The 21,714-nt window shown below is 45.1% G+C and overlaps 1 protein-coding gene across 1 annotated transcript in view; it reads left to right on the top strand.

Annotated features, from left to right (window-relative positions):
• Positions 1–271: 271 nt before the first annotated feature.
• The window catches only part of ABCB10 (ATP binding cassette subfamily B member 10), a 35,006-nt gene continuing 13,563 nt past the window's right edge, over positions 272–21,714 (top strand). The window contains exons 1-6 of the mRNA XM_004426884.3: positions 272–837; positions 9,622–9,822; positions 10,707–10,909; positions 14,369–14,503; positions 15,842–15,988; positions 18,077–18,212. Coding sequence (XP_004426941.3) covers positions 351–837; positions 9,622–9,822; positions 10,707–10,909; positions 14,369–14,503; positions 15,842–15,988; positions 18,077–18,212 — 1,309 coding nt within the window. The 5' untranslated portion in view covers positions 272–350. The remainder of the gene's footprint in view (positions 838–9,621; positions 9,823–10,706; positions 10,910–14,368; positions 14,504–15,841; positions 15,989–18,076; positions 18,213–21,714) is intronic.

The raw sequence follows: 21,714 nt of genomic DNA, 5'->3' as shown, positions 1-21,714 counted from the left end.
AGTGCGCAGGCTCAGCGGCACTTCTGCTCTCCTCCGCTGGGACCCTGGCAACTCGGGGCGCGCGCGGCTGCCGGGTGGTGGCGCTGGGGAGAAGGCTCCCGAGGGTGTGGGGGCCTGCGGGTGGTGATGCAGGGCCCGGCGGGCTGAGGGGCGCGGCGCTGGACGGCATGGGGCGGGCGTGGCGGGGCGTGCGCGAGGGGCGCCGGCCCGCGGGGAAGGGTGACGGGAGTGACAGCGGGCGGGGCGCGGGCGGCCTCGCGTGCACGCCTTCCGCTCGGCCAGGCGGGGGTGGTGGAGGGGCTCGGAGCGCCGGGCGGACCGGCTGAGGCGCTCCGGTCGGACGCGGCGCCATGCGTGGCCCCCCTGCCTGGCCGCTGCTTCTGCTCGTGCGGCGGGGCCCGGCTGTCTGCGCCCCGCTCTCCCGGCCGCAGCCGGCGGGCCTGAGGACGGCGCGGCCCTGGGGCGCGGGGCCGGGGCTCCTGGGCGGTGCCAGAGCCGCGCGCCGCTGGGCCAGCAGCTGCCCGGGTGGGGGTCCCGACGGCCTGGGAGGCGGAGCGGGCCTGGCGCGGCTTTTGGGGCTGTGGACGCGGTCCCCCGGCGCCGGCAGGTGCAGGCTGCTGGCCGGACTCGGTGCTCCCGGGCTTCCGCGCACGGGGCTCCCGGGCGGCCCAGCCGGCGCGGTCCGGGAGGGAGGCGAGGCCTGGCGGCGTGGGCCGGCGTTGCCTGCGGCCGCGGCGACTCCCAAGGACGACTCTCGGCTGCGGCCCGCGGCGGCCGGGCGCTCGGAGGCCCGGAAGCTCCTGGGGCTGGCTTACCCCGAGCGCCGGAGGCTGGCAGGTAGGACCGTCTTCCCCTGCTGGCTGGCGCACCTTACGGAGCGCGTGATCCCGGGTTACCAGAGGGCACGCTGCGGGGGCGGCGGAGAGACCCAGGGCCAGCTGCAGCACCCGGAGGAGGGACGGGGTGGCCTTCTACCTGGGGAGTTCTACAGAGAAGTGCTGGACAGAGCGCTCAGCTCGCTGTAGCATTGTCAAGCCTTTCAGCTTAACGGAGAGTCTGTTCGCATGTGTTTTATGTTTGTTTTCTTAGCTTGACACACGTTATACAAGTGGAGCAGTATCTCATTTTGAGAATCTTTGGGTCTTTCCTGCTTTGGCTTTGCCAGCATTCTCAGAATGAGGTGGGGGTTTTGTTCCCTCTCTTTTTAAAATTCATTCTAGCCAAAAAATACCCATTTTGTATTATGCACCTAGACTATATTTTAAAAACGTTGTTTGCTTTAGGCAAGTTTATTAAACAGTCAACAGTATTTTTTATGTGAACGAAGTCTAAAACCCTTAGATTTGGCTCGTGTTTTTGCCTTCCTGTGTGGTGAGCAGGAAGTTACTAGGCACTTTTCGGAACAGTCAACAGTGGTCATGATCAGTGATCTGTGACCCCCCAGCAGCTTTGAGAGACTGTAGATCATAACCCATCTAAATCGTAGTTGAGGAGCCGCCCGGTGGCGCACGCGGTTAAGTGCGTGCGCTCTGCTGCGGTGGCCCGGGGTTCGCGGGTTCGGACCCGGAGCGCGCACCGACGCACTGCTTGTTGAGCCGTGCTGTGGCGGTGTCCCAGATAAAGTAGAGGAAGATGGGCACAGAGGTTAGCTCAGAGCCAGTCTTCCTCAGAAAAAAGAGGAGGATTGGCATCAGATGTCAGCTCAGGGCTGATCTTCCTCACACACGAAAAATAAATAAAACATCGTAGTTGAGTAACTTTTTAAAGAAATCAAAAAGAATTGTTTTAGAAACAAAATCCAGATAAACAGAAAGATTTTCTATGGTTCCTCAAATTTAGCTATAAGTGGAGAAATGTTTAAATGCAAGAGCCTTGTAAGATCTAAAAGTTTTTGAGATTTTTCTAAATTTTCATTTCTTTAATAAATATTTATTGAACCCTCATTGTGTGCTAGGCCCTGGGGTTACTGTGGTGAACAGAAAGAAAGGTGGTTCCTGCTCCTCCTGGGGCTTCTAGCTTATGAAGGGAGAAACATTAATGAAATGATCATATGGCTAGAGATAGAACTGCAGCTGTGATGAGGGTGGAATGAGGGCCTGTGAAGTTGTCAGGTGCAACGGTTAAAACAGGAGACTCCTACATTCTCCGCTCTAAATCCATTGCTCCTGGAGAGTGCTCTGTGGTTTGGGCAGGTTGGTGCTGTGGAGGAGGGCAGTTAGAGTGGGAACATTTTACCTCTCACTGACTGTTAGAGCTTAGGGGGATTCTTGGTATCACTGAGGTATGAAGAAGACTATTTTGTCGCTCAGTTGGTTGTATGTAGATTTTCATGGAAATAAAGATCTTTTCCTGTCTTAAAATTTTGAGCCTGGGAGCTCTCCCTGGACTATGAGCTGCTTGAGACAGGGGCTGTGTCTGAATCATTCCTCTTTCTGTCTCTAGTTCTTAGCATGTGTGTGGCACAGAGCAGGGGCTCAGGGTGCCTTCGAAGAAAGAATAAATGATGGTATGACCAGGCCCAGATCAAGGCCTAAATTTAGAGACCCCCAAGCACTGGAGGGTGTGTCCACCATTCCCATATGCAACTCAAAACATGAGGAAATCCAGTTTCGTTTTGTTTCTGAAATATTAGATGTCAACAAGGTTTTTTAGATGTCAGGCTTTGCTGGTACCTGCACGTGCTCAGCCGTGTTGGGTAGCCCTGCCCTGCCTCTCCCATAACCATCGTCCCGGCTATGACCATCGTCCTGGTACTCTCTTGCCCTGTTCCCACATGTCCTGTCATGCTAGTATGTTGAGAAGACAGCCTAACACAAGGCAGGAGCTGTGCTTCCCTTTATTTAAGAAGGGGAGCTGTTTTGATCTGCTGCATTGAATAATTGTGAACATCTAATTTGAGGAGATAAGTCTGGGGTTGGTACACTATTTTTTATTTTTACCTTTTAAATAGATCATAAATACATATTATATATTATGAGGAAATCTGATGAAAAACGCTTATTAGGACATATGGTTTCCTCAGAAGTCATTTTATATGATATATTGAAGCCAGTCTGGATGTTGGCATTTGTGGGAATAAGAGGAAGTGGGGTCCATCATTAATTTGTAATTTATCATCATAAGAGCAGCCTCAGAGGTTGGCACATCTCTTTGAAATGCGAGAGATAAAGAGCAGGTGTGTGTGTGTGTGTGTGTGTGTGTATTTTTTAGTCAAGAGACCAGAAAGACCAGAAAACTTTGATCTGAAGTGATTTGTAACAGAAACTTTAAAGACAGGGTCTACCATTTGAAATGTTCACAGACGTGTACTGAGAACAGTTTTAGCCTTCTTTCCATTCCTCTTCTACAGAAACTGTGGTCCTCTAAGCTGTCCCTTTGCCCCTCTTCCCTGAGTCTTACTTTGTGTAGGAATTTGCAACTGTCTTCCTACAGCTATGCCTACAAAGTTGCTCTCTAGTCTTTGTTTACTGATAATTCTTCATCTTATCACCTTGGCCAGAGGAGTCGTAAAGGATGCAGGAGCTCACTGAGGAGCCCTGTGTGGACTGATGGATAAGAAGTAATTTGTCAGACCCCTCTTGCTGCACCTGGCAGATAGAAGAGGCTACTGAGGGTTCGAACCATCCCAGTGAGTTAGGGGCAGAAACATTGCATAAAGTTGGGTCTTAGGAGTGAGCTGTGGGCCCTTAGGGTGCTGTGAGGTTATAATGATGATGCCAGCCTGGAGATCATTTGTGTGGTGGGCCTCGGCATGCAGTGGCAGCTTGCCTTCCCCACGCTTCCCAGGCAGTTTCCTAGTTCAGCTGTGGAAGGTACACATCCACCTCTCCACACCCGTGTTTTCAGTTGGAGCCTCTGTGGAGGACTTGGGAGGGCGTCTCTCACTTAAATTACTGATAAAGGCTTCTGAGGTTTGAGATTAGGGCCCTTCTTAGAACCTGAGGCCTTCCGGGAGCTTTTGCTGAATTCGTAGTTATATTTGATGAAGATAGTCCGTGGAGTGACCAGAATGAACAAAGTGATAAAACCAGTGGATGCAGTAAGCGAGGAGAGGGCAAGTAGTGCTTAGAATGGCTGTTTCCTGAAGCCCAAGTCAGGACAGAGGTTCTGACAAGGACAATACTGATGGGACAGTGAGGTGAACCTTTGAGATTGAGACTGCTCCAGAAAGCCAGGGATGTTTGCCTGCTATGGAAATGCCATATTGCAGAGAAAATATTAACATTCTATAGCCATGCTGAGAAATGTGCTAGTCAGGTTGATTGAAGTGGGAATACACTTAATGTATTCTAAATACACCAGATTTTGAAAGGACTTAGTATGAAAAAAAATGTAAGATATCATTTTTTATGTTGATTACATGTTGATTTTGGATATATTGGATCAAATAAAATATGTTATTAAAATTAATTTTACCTGTTCCTTTTTAGTCTTTTTAATGTGGCAACTAGAAAATTTTAAATTACATAGGTGGCTCGCATCGTATGTCTACTGCTCAGCACTGTGGTTAAAGGCAGGCCTCCATGTTGTTAGTATGGCTCAGATGCCTAACTCTTCAGCACACGCTGACAGCCTGGCCTTGCACCCAGAGTGCCAGTGCTCAGATCTTTGTTCTACAGATTACTCCGTGAACCCGAGAAGTTTCCCAAACTCTCTGCTTCCCGCTAGTCTGTAAGCCCCTCGTGTCCCCACTTCCTTCCCTGACCAGCTTGGATGCCAGGTTCCTTCGCCTCAGCCTCTAACCTGCACATTCCTCTACTCCTTGTTCCGTATGGTAACCACCTGCATCCACAAAAAAGTCCTCTAGATGTCTAGAAACCAAAGTTACCTTCCTCTCCAAAGCTGCCTTTCCTCTCGTCACTTCTCTCAGAGAGTAGGACCGTTGTATGAACCCCTTTGCTGAAGCCAGAGACACGGGTCAGTCTTGACTCCCTGTGATGACAACAGTAATAAATAGCTAATATCTGTTGTTTACTGCATACTGGGCACTGTGCCACATGCTTTACCTGTGTGTTTAATTTACTCGTCACAATGTTTCCATGAGGGAGGTATTATTTTTCTTGCCATTTTACAGGTGAAGAAGCTGAGGTGCAGAGAGCTTGAGTGACTCACACAAGGTCAAACAGCCAGATGGCAGAGCTAGATGGTACTGACCCTGTCAGTCCCAACTTCAGAACCGGCCCTCCTCACATGCTCCCCAAATCCAACCAGTCACCACACCCTGTAGACGTGTAAAAATATCTTCAATCCTTCTCACCCTCCTTTATCCACTCTACCCTCACCCTAGTTCACCCTAGTTCCCCTCTCGCCTTGAGCACCAAACAGCGTTCTAACTGTCTCTCTATCTGTGGTCGTGCTGGCCTCTAGTCCTCTCCTTTCACTCTGTGGCTGGAGTGGATCATTGAAAAACGCAAATCTGACCATAGCACTCCCCAACCTAAAGCCCTCTTAAGCCTGCCTTGCTGCCAAGTCCCTATTCTACTTTGTAATCTAGATCCTGCTACCTCTCCACTTTGTTTCTCAGCACTCCTTCCTCTGCTCCACGAGGTCCCTGCTCCAGCGATGTCCTGCAGCCTTTCTGCTCCCTGGCCTGCCCTAAGCCCCAGGCCAGGCCCAGGCTGTTTTCTCTTCTTGGAATGTGGGAAGGTGAGGAAGATAGGTTTTGTCCCAGAATGTGGTTCTGCATTCTATGAACTAGGTGACTTTTGCAGCTCCCTTCCCTCTCTGTGCTTGAGTTTCTGCTCTGCAAAACCTAGAATGGGAGGGTTATTGGGAGGACTCAAGGAGATAATGCATATCAATTGCTTCAGGTGGTGGGGACTCACTGTTAGTGCTGCATCTTTGACAGTGGGGATGACAATGGGGATAGCTGTACCTGCCTAACTTCAGATGAATCCTTAGAAGATGTGTCCCTTGTCCAGCAGGTAGTGGGCATGCTCCATGGCTTCCTCTACCCGCCCCAAACCTCTGTCCTCCCATGAGCTATCTTCCACAGCCCTTCTACCAGCAATCTACATTGTAGGTTTTCTTTCCCCTTTCTTTTGAAGGATGTTTCTTTCACTCTTTGACTGCCATGATTCAGTAGACTGAGGGTAACCAAAAGACACTTTAAGCTCTCTGTCAAGACACAGATAACAGAAGTTGCTGGGATCCCATCAGGCAAGAATCAGACCAAACAGGAGGCTTACCCCCGGAGAAAAGGTGGAGAGAATTTCAGGATTGCAATGTGCTCAGCAAGTTGGGTTTAGGGAGGAATCTGAAACAATAGTTACAGTGCAAGTCTAAATTATTCATTAATGTCGAAGACAGTAATATATAATAGAACCTTGATTAACAAGAATCCAACTAACTGAAAGCTGAAAAAATCTATTTTACTCTTGTCCACATTCAACTTGTAGGAGAAAGAGGCAAATGGCAATAAAACAAGATGATAATCTTTTTTTTTTTTAATTAAAAGGATAAAGGGGATATCCTGGAATGAGTTTGGATTTAGTTAAATTCCTTCCTCTTTGTGATCATCCTCATTACTATGTAAGAACTAGTGTTCAGAATCAAAATCATGGGACATTTCATTCATGAAATAGAGATTCTTATTTTGGAATCATAACTTTGACTTAGAACTGGAGGAGGGAGGAGAAATGGACCTTTACAGCACTTGACGTACAGACTAGAGAGATTAGCTACCAGTGAAAGATGAAACAGAGGCTTTTTGGATTAATCCCTAGTTCCCCAGGACGCCTGTTTCTGGATGATGCTGCCGTATTGCTCTGTGTCCTGCAGAGCCCTGAGTTAGACGCTTCCCTGCCCTCTGGATGCTCAGTCCCTCTTGGCATTTTAAAACAAGACCCCGGTCTTACATCAGAAAGAAATGGCCCTTGGCCTGGTTCACATTATTCAGTTAAGTTGTGATTATGGGATTTGAAACCAGGCATGTGGACTTTCTGGCTCTGTGCAAAGGAGTCATTTCCACGTGGACCTTCTGAGCCGCCAGATCTTACGTTCCTGTTTAGGCTATCGAAGAACTTGGATACCCTTTTTTTAATGAATTTTTTTATTGAGGTCACATTGGTTTATAACATTATATAAATTTCAGGTGTACAACATTATATTTCGACTTGTATATAGACTACGTGGTGTTCATCACCAAAAGTCTAGTTGCCATCCGTCACTGGACGTATCTGCCCCTTGATCCCCTTCGCCTTCCTCCCTTCCCCTCTGGTAACCACCAGTCTGTTCTCTGTCTATGTGTTTGTTTGATGGTGGTGTTTTTTTATCTTCCACATATGAGTAAAGTCATACAATATTTGACTTTCTCCATCTGACTTATTTCGCTTGGCATAATACTCTCAAGGTCCATCCATGTTGTCACAAATGGCAAGATTTCATCTTTTTTATGGCTGAGTAGTGTAGATATATACCACATCTTCTTTATCCATTCACCCATTGATGAGTGGCTCCTTTGCCAAAATTCAATTTACTCATTCACTCAACAAATATTTATTAAGCTTTTACTCTACGTGTCTGTCCCTGTAGACGGTGGGGATATAGCAGTGAACCGAACAGACAGCAGTCGTTTGTGTCCTAATGGAGAGAGAGAGAGTAAACAAGTGAAGCATTTAGAGTACCGGAAGGGGGGAAGTGCTGGGAGGAGAATGGAGAGGGAGTGAGGCAGGCAGTATTAGGTATGTGTATTTTACATTAGGTGGTCAGAGCAGACCATCTTGAGAAGAGGATATTAGATGATCTCAAGGAGGCAACAAGAGAGCGATGGTGTGAAATGTTGCCTACTTCAAAGGCTCATGTTTCTCCCAGAGCTCTTTGCCAACTAAATAACCAGTTGGCACTGAGTTGTTCTCTGCTCTTTTTATTAGGTTACATAAAAGTAATACCTTTAACTGAAGTGTTAGCATCAGGTAAAACACAAGGAGAGAAGCAGCTGCTGTTTGCAGGGTGCTGGGAGCTCCCACCTCTCGGGGCTCAGTCCCGTGCTGTGTTCCCCTGGGAGCCTCGCCAGTGACTCTAATGGTGGCACTAGCTGGTTCCTAACAGGACCAAACTCAAAAGGTACACAGTGGCACACCTGCCCCTAGCCACCCAGTGACACTCTTCGGAGGAACCTGTGTTACCTGTTTCTTTAACTCTCCCCGAGACGTTCTGTGCATATGCAGACTTGAAAGACCAACGGGTACTAACAGTGTATCTTGGTGGATTGCTTCACGTCGTCAGTACCTATAGAGTCACCTCATTCTTTTTTTTTTTTTTTTTTTTGAGGAAGACCAGAGCTGAGCTAACATCCGATGCCAATCCTCCTCTTTTTGCTGAGAAAGATTGGCTCTGGGCTGACATTCATGCCCATCTTCCTCTACTTTATATGGGATGCCACCACAGCATGGCTTGACAAGCAGTGCATCAGTGCGCACCTGGGATCCGAACCTGTGAACCCAGAGCCACCCAAGCGGAGCACGCACACTTAACTGCTACACCACCAGGCCAGCCTCTTGCCTCATTCTTTTTAATCACTGCACAATATTTATAAAATAAATGCTCCATGATTGATTTGACTTGTTCCCCATTGATGGATGTGTAGGATATTTTGACTCTTTCGCTGGTATAAGCAGTGCCGCAGTGAACATCCTTAAATGTACGTTTTTGCACGCACATGTGGGAGAGTATGGTGTAAGTTAAGTTCATAGAGGTGGAATTGCTGGATCACAGGCAATGTGCATTTACATTTTGACTAGTGATCAAATTGCTTTCGGTTGCAATTGTACCAGTTTGCACACCCACTAATAGTGTAAGTGCCTCTTTTCCCGTAGCTCACCAACACGGTGTGTTATCAAACTCTGATCTTTGCCAATCCAGTAGATGAAAAATGTCATATCTTTGTAGTTTAAATTTGCATTCCTTCTGTTATGAGTGTGGTTATCTGTGATGTGTGTTGTTCCTAATTGGACTTTCTCAGTATTTTCTTTTCTGATAAGACTCTATCCCCTCTCTCTGTTTTCCAGGTGTGTGAATAATTGTGTTCTTATTTTCATATCATGCTGATATTCTGGTGGTTTATTCCTCAAAGCAATAATATTAAGAAATAACATATCCCATGTATAATGGATGCCCATAACTGCTTTCCACAGGTTATTTAAAGTGTTTTGGAATACCAGACATCATCAAGGGCTTTACCTGCATAGTTTGATCTTCAAGCTAAGATGTAGTTAGATGCCAAGGAATAACAATGTATAGCACGGATGTAGGAAAATATCATGTGAGATGAACACCCAGACCAAGAGGCCGGGAGGGAGGCCAGAATGGATTTTCGTAGTTAGCTTTCAGTTATTCCTAGCAAGGAAGAAATGATCAGACCAGGGTAATGCAATAAGTCCTCTTATCTGGATACTTGGATGTAGTCAGTCCCTCCCTGCAGTCAACCTGCTTGTTCTGACCCTAGGACCCATTGGGTTCTTCTGCTTAGTCAGGAGTCCAAGAGCTAAAGGGAGGAAACTCCTAGCACCTAAGAGCGATATGTACTCTGAAAAGCTTATCAGGAAAAGAAGCCTGGTGAACTCAGCACCCTGCCCCTTTGCTGAACCATCAATGAACCTGAGAGCTGCTTGTGTTTTCTAGCTGCGGTTGGGTTTCTGGCTGTGTCCAGTGTCATCACCATGTCTGCGCCCTTCTTCCTGGGGAAGATAATCGACATCATTTACACAAACCCCACCGTGGACTTCAGGTATGACCTGACCCGCCTCTGCGTGGCGCTCAGCGGTGTGTTCCTGTGTGGTGCTGCTGCAAACGCTGTTCGTGTCTACCTCATGCAAACCTCGGGTAAGAAAGCCCCTCGTCTTGGCTGAGTGCGCCATCCCAGAGGACACATACGGGAGTCATGTGGGTTTGTTTGGGCCTTGAGTTTCATGTGCTCCAGGCCCCAGTCTTTTCCTCTCTTCCTTGCATCACAGTGGGGACAAAGCCCAGCATCTGGCCAGATGTTGGAGCTATGAATTGCTTTAGATCACGCACTCTCTTCTCAACTCTCCTTTCACAGGGACTGGAGTTGAGCTGAGGGGGAAATAAGCTATTTGTCTTATGGGAGGTTAGAGAACAGGGCCCTTGGTCAGGAGGCTGGAGATCTGGGCCTTGTTCAGGGAGCCGCAGAAACTGTTTATCTACTCCATGCTTGTGTTTCCCTGTAGGAGGAGCTGGGATGATACCTTTATGGTGTCTCCATGTTGAGGCCTAGTTGTTAACACTCAGGTGACCACCACAACGATGATGGGGCCTGGATGCCCAACTCTAAGTTGGTTACTCACCATTTGCCTAATAAAATACTCTGTGGATAATTATCCAGGTCTTGCCATTTGAAAGTTCAATACAGAAAAGGATTGCCAAGGAGGAGCAAAATTAGCTTTTGAGAAGTTAATGTAGTAAAACTTTTTTGTAAATAATGCTGTTTAAAAATCTCTCGGTCATGTTTATATTTATTTCATCACTGTGTCCTCCCCTCAACATCTGCAGTCTGTAGTTACTAAGAGAGAGTTAGTGCTTGTTCCTCGTACATACCTTTCAGTGTGCCAGGGCTCCAGTGAGTCTGTTCCCACGAGATCGACACAGGGCACCAGACGTGCCTCAGAGGCTGCAGCGCTCAGAAGGGGTGCTGACATTGGGCCAAGCTGCTGTCCCCAAGCTGACGCTGTTCCTGTTTGCTTTTGCAGGTCAGCGCATTGTGAATAGGTTGAGAGCTTCATTATTCTCCTCCATTCTGAGGCAGGAGCTTGCTTTCTTTGACAAGACTCGCACAGGAGAATTGATTAACCGCCTCTCCTCAGACACTGCACTCCTGGGACGCTCGGTGACTGAAAACCTCTCAGATGGGCTCAGGGCCGGGGCCCAAGCTTCCGTCGGCATTGGCATGATGGTATGTCTGCCCAGCTTCCGTTGGTACCTTCTGGTCAGGGCTTGGCCTGCGCCAGGTCTCTCAGGCATGAGATGAGCTCAAGGTGAGCTGTTCTCATCACTCTGTAAGCCTGTTAGCCAAGAGCACTGCCACAGAGGCTGCAGGGACGTGGAGATTGCTTCTTCCTGTGTGGCCTCCTACACCTTCATTTCTCCAGAATGAATTCTTATCTGGAGAGTGGACCATTGCATTTAGAAAAGATTACCCTCTTGCCTGGGTTTTCTGAGAATGTGTGAAGACAGAAAAGAGCAACAGGTGGAAGGAGCCCTGTGGGTGCTGAGCAGCAGGTTAGAGGAAAGACAGGAAGTTACACCCCCCGAAAAAGGCAGTGAAGCTACCATTGCTCAGGAAGTTACACCCCCCGAAAAAGGCAGTGAAGCTACCATTGCTATCGTGACAGCACCAGGGGATCATTTCCTTTCCTCTTCTTGTAAGAAGGAGAATCAGTTCCATCCTCCGTACATATGAGTAGATCTGTACTCCTTTGAAGTGAGCTCTCTCCACTCCCACAGCCTTGTTCCTTCCTTGACTGAGTGGCGTAAGCACTGTCACGTCTGCTTGCCTCACTTCTTCTAACTGCGTTTCCCTTCAGACCAGTGGTGCTGCCCAGGAGAAATGTCATGCAAGCAACACATATAATTTTAAATTTTCTAGTAGCCACATTTTAAAAAGCAAAAAGAAAGATGAGATGAGATTAATTTTAATAATATATTTTACTTAACCTAATATAAGAAAAATATTATCTGTTCAACATATAATTAATATAAAAATTATTAATTAGATATTTTATATTATTTTTTCATAGTAAGATTTCAAAATCTGGTGTATGTTTACACTTATGCAACATCCCAATCCACGTGCTAAATTTTCAATGGAAATACTTTATCTATATTTAGACTTCATAAAATTTGCAGTTGAAAAAGTAGATGGCCAAACCAAGTTTTCCAGACATACCTAAAAGTTTACCAATCACTGAATGGAAATGGAGTATCGGTTTTTAAATTTGAATTTTAATTAATTAAAACTAAATAAAATTTAAAATTCAGTTCCTCAGTCGCACATTTCAAGTGCTCAATAGCTATCTATATGAGACTGTCATTTTAGACAGTGCAGTTCCAGACCCCTAGAATGAGGACTGCAGCTAATCCTTTCTCACAGATGGAAAAGCTTAGGTTTTCATCCTCTCTGTGTCCCATGTAGCATTCAGTCTAGCACAGAAGGACATGTCAGCCTGTAAGATCTGACTTATGAAATGGAAAACACCTTTGAAATCTCATATATTCCTAGCCAAGAGAGGAGCAAAGCCCTGGAAGAAGACCTCTCCTGCACTAAAGCACCGTTTCCAAATATTAATGGTTCTGGGGCTCAGGAATTGTTGGAAGACTCTTTTTGTAACAGTTAAAGAGAGTTCAGTGTAGGTCAGATGGCTAATCAGAGGGGGCCTGTCTTAGTCAGCTTGCACTGCTGTAACGAAGTACCACAGACTAGGGGGCTTATTTCTTACAGTACTGGAGGGTGGAAGTCCAAGATCAAGGTGCTAACAAAGTAGATTCATTCCAAGCCCTCTTCTCTTGGCTTGTAGGTAGCCACCATCTTGCTGTGTGCTCACATGGCCTTTCCTTGGTGCTTGTGTGGAAAGAGCGGGTTCTTTGATGTCTCCTCTTACAAGGACACTAATGCTATCAGATCAGGGCCCCACCTTTATAACCTCATTTCACCTTAATTACTTCCTTAGAGGCCCCGTCTACAAATACAGCCACACTGGGGTTAAGGCTTCAGCATATGAATATGGGGGAGACACAAATATTCAGCCCATAACAGGGCCTCATGAGGTGGCACCACTCGGGACCTGGTCATTAGCTCTGGAGGAACAGACATATTCTTTGTTTCTCATAAGCTCCCTGAACCTGACTTGTAGTAGGCCTACTCACAAGAACCTAATAATCTATATTATTAGTCTATACCATACTGCTAGTTTAGTAATTTACGTTGTAGGATCTTCCTTCCTACCCTTATGATGAGTTCCTGCTATTCCAGCACTCCTCTCTGGTGACAGGGCCCTGAATTAGTCTTCAGAAAGTGATTCCTAAGCAGGGAACCAGAGCGCAGGGAGATGGGTGGTTCTGAGACAGTCCACCCAGGTCCTGGGGAACCCGTTGGATGTTCCTCCCCACCACAGAGGACACCCCATGTGATAGTTTACTTGAGCTGTGTTGTATTCAGGTCCCAGAATGTAGGCCTGCCTTTATTGCATCGTTGCCCTGCATGTGTCCTGCTGGTGACCATCATCCAGTGCCCTGGACTACATGGGTTGTCTGCTCAGGGAGGATTGTTCCATAAGCCGAAGGGGCCAAGTTCATTCCTGCCTCAGGGCCTTTGTGCACTTGCTCTTGCAAGACCACGTCACACCTGAGGTTATTCTCTCTCTCTTTTACCTGTTTGCTATCTAACTCCCACCTCTCCTCTCCTCTGGGGTGAAACTGCACAGGGGTCAGTGATCTCCCCTGTGCCTAGAATAGTGTTTGCTGCATTGGGGCATTCAGGAACGAGTGATTGAATGAGTAAATGAGTGAATGATTGGTTGCTTCATCCATTACTTTGCATTTCAGTCTGCAACTTTTCCTCAGCATTTTCTGTGCAAATGACATTTGGCAGATTTTAATATGTTGAAGAGATGCTTATACCATTTAAAATACAATCACCAAATTGCAAGATTGACGGGAAAACCCCACTATGTTACTTCTGGAAGTTGCTTTTTTCCTCTTTGAGCAGCTCCAAGTGTTAGGAGCCTCCTGCTTATGTTGAGTCCAGATCCTTCCTCTGAGACTTCAGTTCTCTGAGCCATGCAGACAGCTCCAGCTCTTCTTCCACTTGTTAGTTATGCCCCACCTCTGCCAAGTCCTCTTTCAGCTATTTGTGTTATGATGTGGGGTTTTTGGTCTCTTTGCCATCTTGGTCACTTCGTTGGGACACATTGCTCTGGTTGTTCAGTGCCCCTGAGGTGATCCAGGCTTGAATACAGAATTCCTGGTGTGGTCTGGCCAGTGTGGAGCAGAATGGGCCTTCTTCCTTCACACCTCTCCAACCTCCCCCTTCTCTGTTGTTGAACAGCCTGGTCTGACGTGCACAGCATTGGTAAATCATGGTACTAGCAATGGTATAGTGTCGGAGGGTAAAATATTTCCACCCCTTCGTCAGCCACTCTCTGTCACATTGCTCCTGTGTAGCATGCTGAATATTCATGGAGTTTTATGAAGATTGAAGATATCTGAAAAGTTCCACCAAAACAGGATGTGCAGCTTTGAGACAGCACCTTCAAGCCAGCCTATTAATTTAAACACACACACACCTTGACAATAGGTAAGGAGAATTTCTTGCTTCTCTGTGTAACAAACACCTTTTGGCTTTTGTTTTTGACAGTTTTTTGTCTCACCTCATCTGGCCACTTTCGTTTTGAGCGTGGTACCTCCAATATCCATCCTCGCTGTGATTTATGGACGATATCTACGAAAACTGACCAAAGTCACACAGGATTCCCTGGCACAAGCCGCTCAGGTAAAGGCCCCTCCCCACCCTCATGGTCTCTACTAGACTGAGCTCAGAGCCAGGGTACCAGTGGGCAGACCCTGAGGATGTGCTTAGGCTTTTCAAAAAGTACCTACTTTTCCTTACATTAGACTGCAAGATCCTAGAAACCTAAAATACTCTGCCTTCTAGACTAGGTTACTACTCACACCTCTGAGTAGATCTAACCTGACTGAACATTGTATGAACATCTTACTTTTTATCATTGCTGTTTCTTATAGGATGAAAAAGCTAATTATATTTTGAAAATAGTTTCAGGATGACACTCTAGCTTTCATTAATTAATAAAGGTAGCTTTGCAATGCTGTCCAATATTGTCTTTTTAAAAATTAAAAATGTTGTATTTTCATGTTACAGAAACCATGCATGTTTATAATTGAAAATTTGAATATATTAAAAAAAAACACACATAATCCTGTCTCAGAATTAATGTTATTAACATTTTGGAGTCTGTCCTTTTTATCTATCTGTTTTTTCTGCATAAAAATTTGTTTCTGGGGGCCGGCCTGGTGGCATAGTGGTTAAGTTCGTGTGGTCTGCTTTGGCAGTCCAGGGTTTGCAGGTTTGGATCCCGGGCGCAGACCTACCCACTGCTTATCAAGCCATGCTGTGGCAGGCATCCCACATATAAAATAGAGGAAGATGGGCACAGATGTTAACTCAGGGCCAATCTTCCTCAGCAAAAGGAGGAGGATTGGCAATGGATGTTAGCTCAGGGCCAATCTTCCTTCCTTCCTTCCAAAAAAAAAAAAATGTATATATTTCTGCATCTATCTACCTACCGTTCTGTTTATCTTTCTATCTACATATATATATATATATATATATGTGTGTGTATTCTGTGTGTATAGACAGATATTTGTTTCCATAAATCGGATAGCTCTGCATATTCTGTAACCTGTTTTTGACTTAGTCATGTATCACGAGCCCATTTCCATTGACAGTGTCTTAAAAATGAGAACCACATTTTAATTTTGTCTTTGGAAATCTTGAAATGTGACCTGGGGCCGGCCCGGTGGCGCAAGCGGTTAAGTGCACGCATTCCACTGTGGCGGCCCAGGGTTCACCGGCCCGGATCCCGGGCGTGCACCGACACACTGCTTGGCAAGCCATGCTGTGGCAGTGTCCCATATAAAGTGGAAGAAGATGGGCATGGATGTTAGCCCAGGGCCAGTCTTCCTCAGCAAAAAAAATGGGGAGAATTGGCAGATATTAGCACAGGGCTGATCTTCCTCACAAAAAAAAAAAAAAAAAGAAATCTTGAAATGTGACCTTCCTCCTCCTGAAATGTATTTACTATTCTCCCAGCTAGCTGAGGAACGTATTGGAAATATAAGAACTGTTCGAGCTTTTGGGAAAGAAATGACTGAAATAGAAAAGTACACCAGCAAAGTGGACCAGGTGATGCAATTAGCAAGGAAAGAGGCCTTTGCTCGGGCTGGCTTCTTCGGAGCAGTAAGTAGATCATTTTGGAAAGAGTGAAAAGGGTAAATGTTATGATTGGGAGAGATTTTTATTCTGTGACTGTTGCTATAAATAGAAAATAATTCTGTTCTACTTCAAGACTAAGAATTACCTCCCTTAAAATATTTTTGTGAAAGAGGAGGAAACAAGTAAATGTAATTAAAGAAAAGACTGTGGGTGGTGAGACCAAAACAGTATGGGATGAGGCACTGATTCCAGACCACCTGCCTCTGCTTCACCTGGGAGCTGGTTAGACAGGCCAGTTCTCAGCTCCCCTCCAGACCTGCTAAACTGGAGACCCTGGGGTGGGGCCAGCAATCTGAGTTTTAACAGGCCCTCCAGGTCATTCTGATGCAGGCAGTTTGAGACCCATTGAGGATTAACCGAAATACTCAGTGTATTTCAAGAAGGAAGTATAAAAAATTGATCACAATGAACTCAAATAGGACACTGAACTAGAAAATCACCACAAGGGCAAATTCATAATATGTTCAAACTGGAAAGAGCTGTAGAGGTGATTCGATAATGGCCATGATTATTGAATGGGTGAACTGTGTATGCTTTTTTTTTAGTTTAAATAAACTAAATAAAAATTTTAAAAAAAGAGAGAGAAAAGAAAAACATGGCTGCGCAGTGCATAGGAACCACGAACGTTTTTCTCTGAAAGAGGCTGGGAGATGGCAAGCATTCAGAGATTGTTAGACTTCTCTCCAAAAACAATGTTAGTGACCTCAGAGTTTGGGAAATAATTTTTTACTTCCTGATTTTTAAAACTGGGATGTCTATAGGTGCTTGTTACAAATGGGTTTTAGTTACCATTCACAAAGTATTCTTAAGAGAAAAAAAAATTATGAAATGTCCAAAAATAAAGAAAGAAAGAAACTTTGGGAAGTTGTAGGCTGGTCATGATGGCCTGTAGTCTAATCATAGACACTAAGTACAGACAAGGATATGCAAATCACTGAAGGAAAGTCTTCAAGGCCAGAGGCCTTTATGGTACTTCCAGTTGTGTAAAGCAACACACTGCAATTCCCAAGCCTTGAGCCATCCATGAAAATTAGCCTGCATAGCTTCCAGGACACTGAGTTGAATTCAGAAACCATTAGATAAATGTTTACTCTCTTTCATAGAGGAGATCTAGGAAAGGAGAAGTCCTCTGTAGTGTAGCACAGACACAAACTGACTTCTCTTTAATGGGAGGCAAAGAGCCTGTTACACTGTGTATTTTTTATGTCAGATAATCATAGGTTCAGCCACTGGATTAGTCATAGCATGAGTTTCATAATCACCGAGCAATTGACACAGAGCTTTAAACGGTCCTTTCTCCCTGGAAGCCAGTTTATTGCCAGAATTAAGTGAACTGTCACTTTCAAAATAATAATAATAGTAATGGCCATGATTTAACAAATAAGGAAACAGAGGCCCAGAGAAGACAGCACTTACCAGAGACCACGCACCTAACAAAGGTCAAAGCAGATAGAGATATAAGGCTTTAACTTCTCACTCCAGTCTCTGCTCAGCGCGTCACATTAGAATATATAAACACAGGGGCTGGTCCCGTGGCTTAGCGGTTAAGTGCGCGCGCTCCGCTGCTGGCGGCCCGGGTTCGGATCCCAGGTGCGCACCGACGCACCGCTTCTCTGGCCGTGCTGAGGCCGCGTCCCACATACAGCAACTAGAAGGATGTGCAGCTATGACATACAACTATCTACTGGGGCTTTGGGGGGAAAAAAAAAGAACAATATATAAGCACATATACCAGATATATATCTGTTTCCTCTAGTTAGAGAAGGAATCCTTAATATTATTTTTCTCCATTGCAAACTGAGTAGATTGAGTAAAATAGGAATCTGATGGGTGACTTAGCTTCTAGGTTTTCATGTTGATGAGATTATTTCCTTCAATATTGCAATATTTCAAAAGTATTTTTTTATTTTAAATTTAGATTAAAACTTAATATTTTAGAGAAATCTTGCTGTGATAGTTAAATGCGCAAAGGAAATTATAGGCCATGTTAATGCTTTTTGCTTTTTGGGACTTTTGTTCCCACCTAACTTCTGTGTTTTCTTCATTTGACAGACTGGGCTCTCCGGGAACCTAATTGTGCTTTCCGTCCTGTACAAAGGAGGGCTGCTGATGGGCAGTGCCCACATGACAGTGGGTGAACTCTCTTCCTTCCTCATGTATGCTTTCTGGGTTGGAGTAAGCATCGGAGGTATATAATTTAAATAGGCTGAAAACTGAACTTTCGCATTACTCCACCTCTCGTCAGTTAACTTCAACTGAAAAAACATTTCCTAGAATGTTATTCCAACCTGACTTTGAAAGAAAAAATAAAGGCATGAGTGTGATCCTCCCGCATAGGTGAGCAGTTTCTTGGTTGGGAAGTTGAGGATTTTTGCAGGCCTCTTGTAGCTCGCTGAGCTCAGGGTCGTGCTGGAGCAGTATTTTCCAACCTGCATGTTAAGGCAGCTTGTTCCTTCTGGTCATAGAACAGATGCAGGGAGGAGGAAGGATGGTGCCTAGCAGGTGCATACAGGAAACCCGCAGTCCCATGGTGGGGATAGTTCCATGATTGACAAATCACTGGGGAATGAAATTCCTTTTGTACAAAGTCAACCATGTTCAAAACTAGTGAACAATCAAGAAGTATTTATTATAAAGTGCATGAAATAGAGTTGCTTGCTTTTGTCAGTAATCTCTCAGAGTTCAGCTTTTATTGTCCATTCCTGGATGAAGGGAAGCAGGATCCATGGAGGCAAGGCTGTGTGAAGTCTGTGGAGTTCTCTTTTCTGTACCTTTCCTGTGGCCTAGCCAACAAGGGGCAAATGATTTCCTGCTTTTTGTTATCCTCCCTTTTGAAAATTAAGACACAAAGGTTAGATAAATAGCTTGAAATCTGATGAACGGAACTTGGAACTCAGGTATCCCACGGTGTCACCTCAACCCGAGATTTTTATTTTCAGGGTTATGTGTCTACTGGTTAAAGGCAGAGGCATTTCCTTAGACATCTGCAGGCAAACGACAGTATTTTCTGCACTGAGATTTCCAGAGATCCCTAAAAATAGCACTTTAGTTCTGCTGGCTGGTCTTGAAGAACAACCTGATTAAGACATTTCAGGGTGCTAAGTGATTTGGGAAGTGAGAGGGTCAGTTCAGGAGGACCCCACGATGACCATGTTGCTCTTTTCTCTCCGTGCCCTGGGTTGAGGCTGCTGGGCTGTAGGGTCCCACACCTGTGTGGTCATGTTCCTTTAGGTCTTCTGTCCTGCCTCTGAGTGGACTTGCCTGCCACCACTTCCCTTTCTGGCCTTTCTGTTCACATTCCACGCTTGACCAGTCAGCTCTCCTCCCTGGCCTCCCCTAATCTTGTGTTTTCTGCCACAGTTGACTTGATCTTGCTTAGTCCCTCCCCTCCCCCACCTGCTTTTTTCCATACTCCTTGACCTGAAAGAAGCCACCTCTGTCTGCCCTCGCTTTTGTCCTGACAGGTTCGCAACTGTGTCTTGCACAGAAATAGGTTGGAAACACAGTTCTAGTCCTCTGGTTACAGAAGGTGCTGCTGAGGCCTTCTGTGTGCAAGATTTTGGGGTAACTCGACTTTCTTAGCCACAGGCTCTCGTACAACTCTGGGCAACTGTCTTTACCATACCTGCCTTGTGGTAATGGAGGGAGGAGTACAAGTGTGGGTAGATCGGTAGGGACTGTTAACACCAGAGTTTACACCATCACGTTTACAACCTACACAGGTACCTGAGGCTGTGGGAATTTATTTCAACAAGTTGAGTTGGATTTTAAATGCTGCTGTGAAGCTGTTTAATTCTGTGATAAATCTGCAAGCAAGAAATCCTATTTTGGGGCCGGCCCTGTGGCGTAGCGGTTAAATGCTCAAGCTCCGCTGCTGAGGGCCCGGGTTCGGATCCCGGGCGCGCACCAAGGCACTGCTCGGGCCATGCTGTGGCGGCGTCCCATATAAAGTGGAGGAAGATAGGCACAGATGTTAGCTCAGGGCCAGTCTTCTTCAGCAAAAAGAGGAGGATTGGCATGGATGTTAGCTCAGGGCTGATCTTCCTCACACACACACAAAAAAAGAAATCCTATTGTATTTATTAAATAAATAAGAATTTTTATAGGTTGGTCTCTGCTTAGAACAACATACTGAAAAAAAACAAATTCTATGTACATTCTCTCCTGAGAGACGGTCAGAAGTGCTGTTTGAAAAAAAGCACACTTAGTTACTTTGTACCAGAGAATGCTCTTACATCTTCCTGTTGAACCCCCTTGTCTTTTTTTCTTATTTTTTTATTAAGGAGAAATTCACATAACATGAAAGTAACCATTTAAAGGTAACATTTATAGTGTTGTGCAACCACTACCTCTATTTATGTTCATTATCCCAAAAGAAAACCCCATAATTGTCAAGCAGTCTATCTCCATTACCCCTCCCTCCTCCAGCCCCTAGCAATCACAATTTGCTTTCTGTCTCTGTGTACTTATTCAAAGTATTTCATATAAGTGGAACCATATAATATAAGGCTTTTGTGTGTTTGGCTTCTTTCATTTAGCATGTTTTAAAAGTTCACCCACATTGTAACATGGATTGGTACTTCATTCCTTTTTATGGCTGAATAATATTCCATTGTATAAATAGGCCACATTTTGTTAATTCAGGGCCATTTTGTTTTTGTTTTTCAGAGTCTAAACGCTTTACTATGTTGAACTGCTTCTAATTCTTTCCCATCCCTTCACTTCTTTCTTTCTTTTTTAAATTAATAGACTTTTTTTTTGAAGAGGAATTTTAGGTTCACAACAAAATTGAGCAGAAAGCACAGATTTCCCACATACTCCATGCCCCTACACGAGCATAGCTTCCCCCACTATCAACATCCTCACCACAATGGTGCATTTGTTACACTTGATGAACCTACACTAACACATCATCACCCGGAGTCCATAGTTTACATTAGGGCGCACTCTAGTGTTGTATATTCTATGGGTTTAGACACATGTATGACAGGTATCCACCATTATAGTATCATACAGAAGAGTTTCACTGCCCTAAAAATGTTCAGCACTCTGCCTATTCATCCTTCCCTCCCCTTAACTCCCAGCAACCAATGATCTTTTTCACTGTCTCCATAGTTTTGACTTTTCCCGAATGTCATATAATGGGGATCATATAGTATGCAGCCTTGCAGATGGGCTTCTTTCACTTAGTAATATATTCAAGGTTCCTCCATGTCTTTTCATCACTTGATAGCTCATTTGTTTTTGGCACCAATATTCCATTGTCTGATGTACCACAGTTTATTTATCCATTCACCTAGTGAAGGACATCTTGGTTGCTTCCAAGTTTTGACAATTATGAATAAAGCTGCTGTAAACATCCATATGCAGGTTTTTGTCTGAAAATACATTTCAGCTCCTTTGTATAAACACAAAGGAGCGAGATTGCTGGATCATATGGTAAGAGTATGTTTAGTTTTGTAGGAAACTGCCAAACTGTCTTCCAAAGTGGCTGTACTGTTTTGCATTCCCACCATCAATGAATGAGGGTGCTTGTTGCTCCCACATCCTTACCAGCTTTTCGTGTTGTCAGGGTTTTGGATTTTTGTTGTTGTAATAGGTGTGTAGTGGTATCTTGTTGTTTTAATTTGCAGTTCCCTAAGGACATACGATGCAGAGCTTCTTTTCATATGCTGTTTGCCATCTATATA

Source organism: Ceratotherium simum, chromosome 6, assembly GCF_057802395.1.
Source record: "Ceratotherium simum simum isolate JZ-2026a chromosome 6, ASM5780239v1, whole genome shotgun sequence".
Taxonomy (NCBI): domain Eukaryota; kingdom Metazoa; phylum Chordata; class Mammalia; order Perissodactyla; family Rhinocerotidae; genus Ceratotherium; species Ceratotherium simum.
The sequence above is the reverse complement of the archived record's forward strand: the minus strand, read 5'-3'. Positions and strand labels throughout refer to the sequence as shown.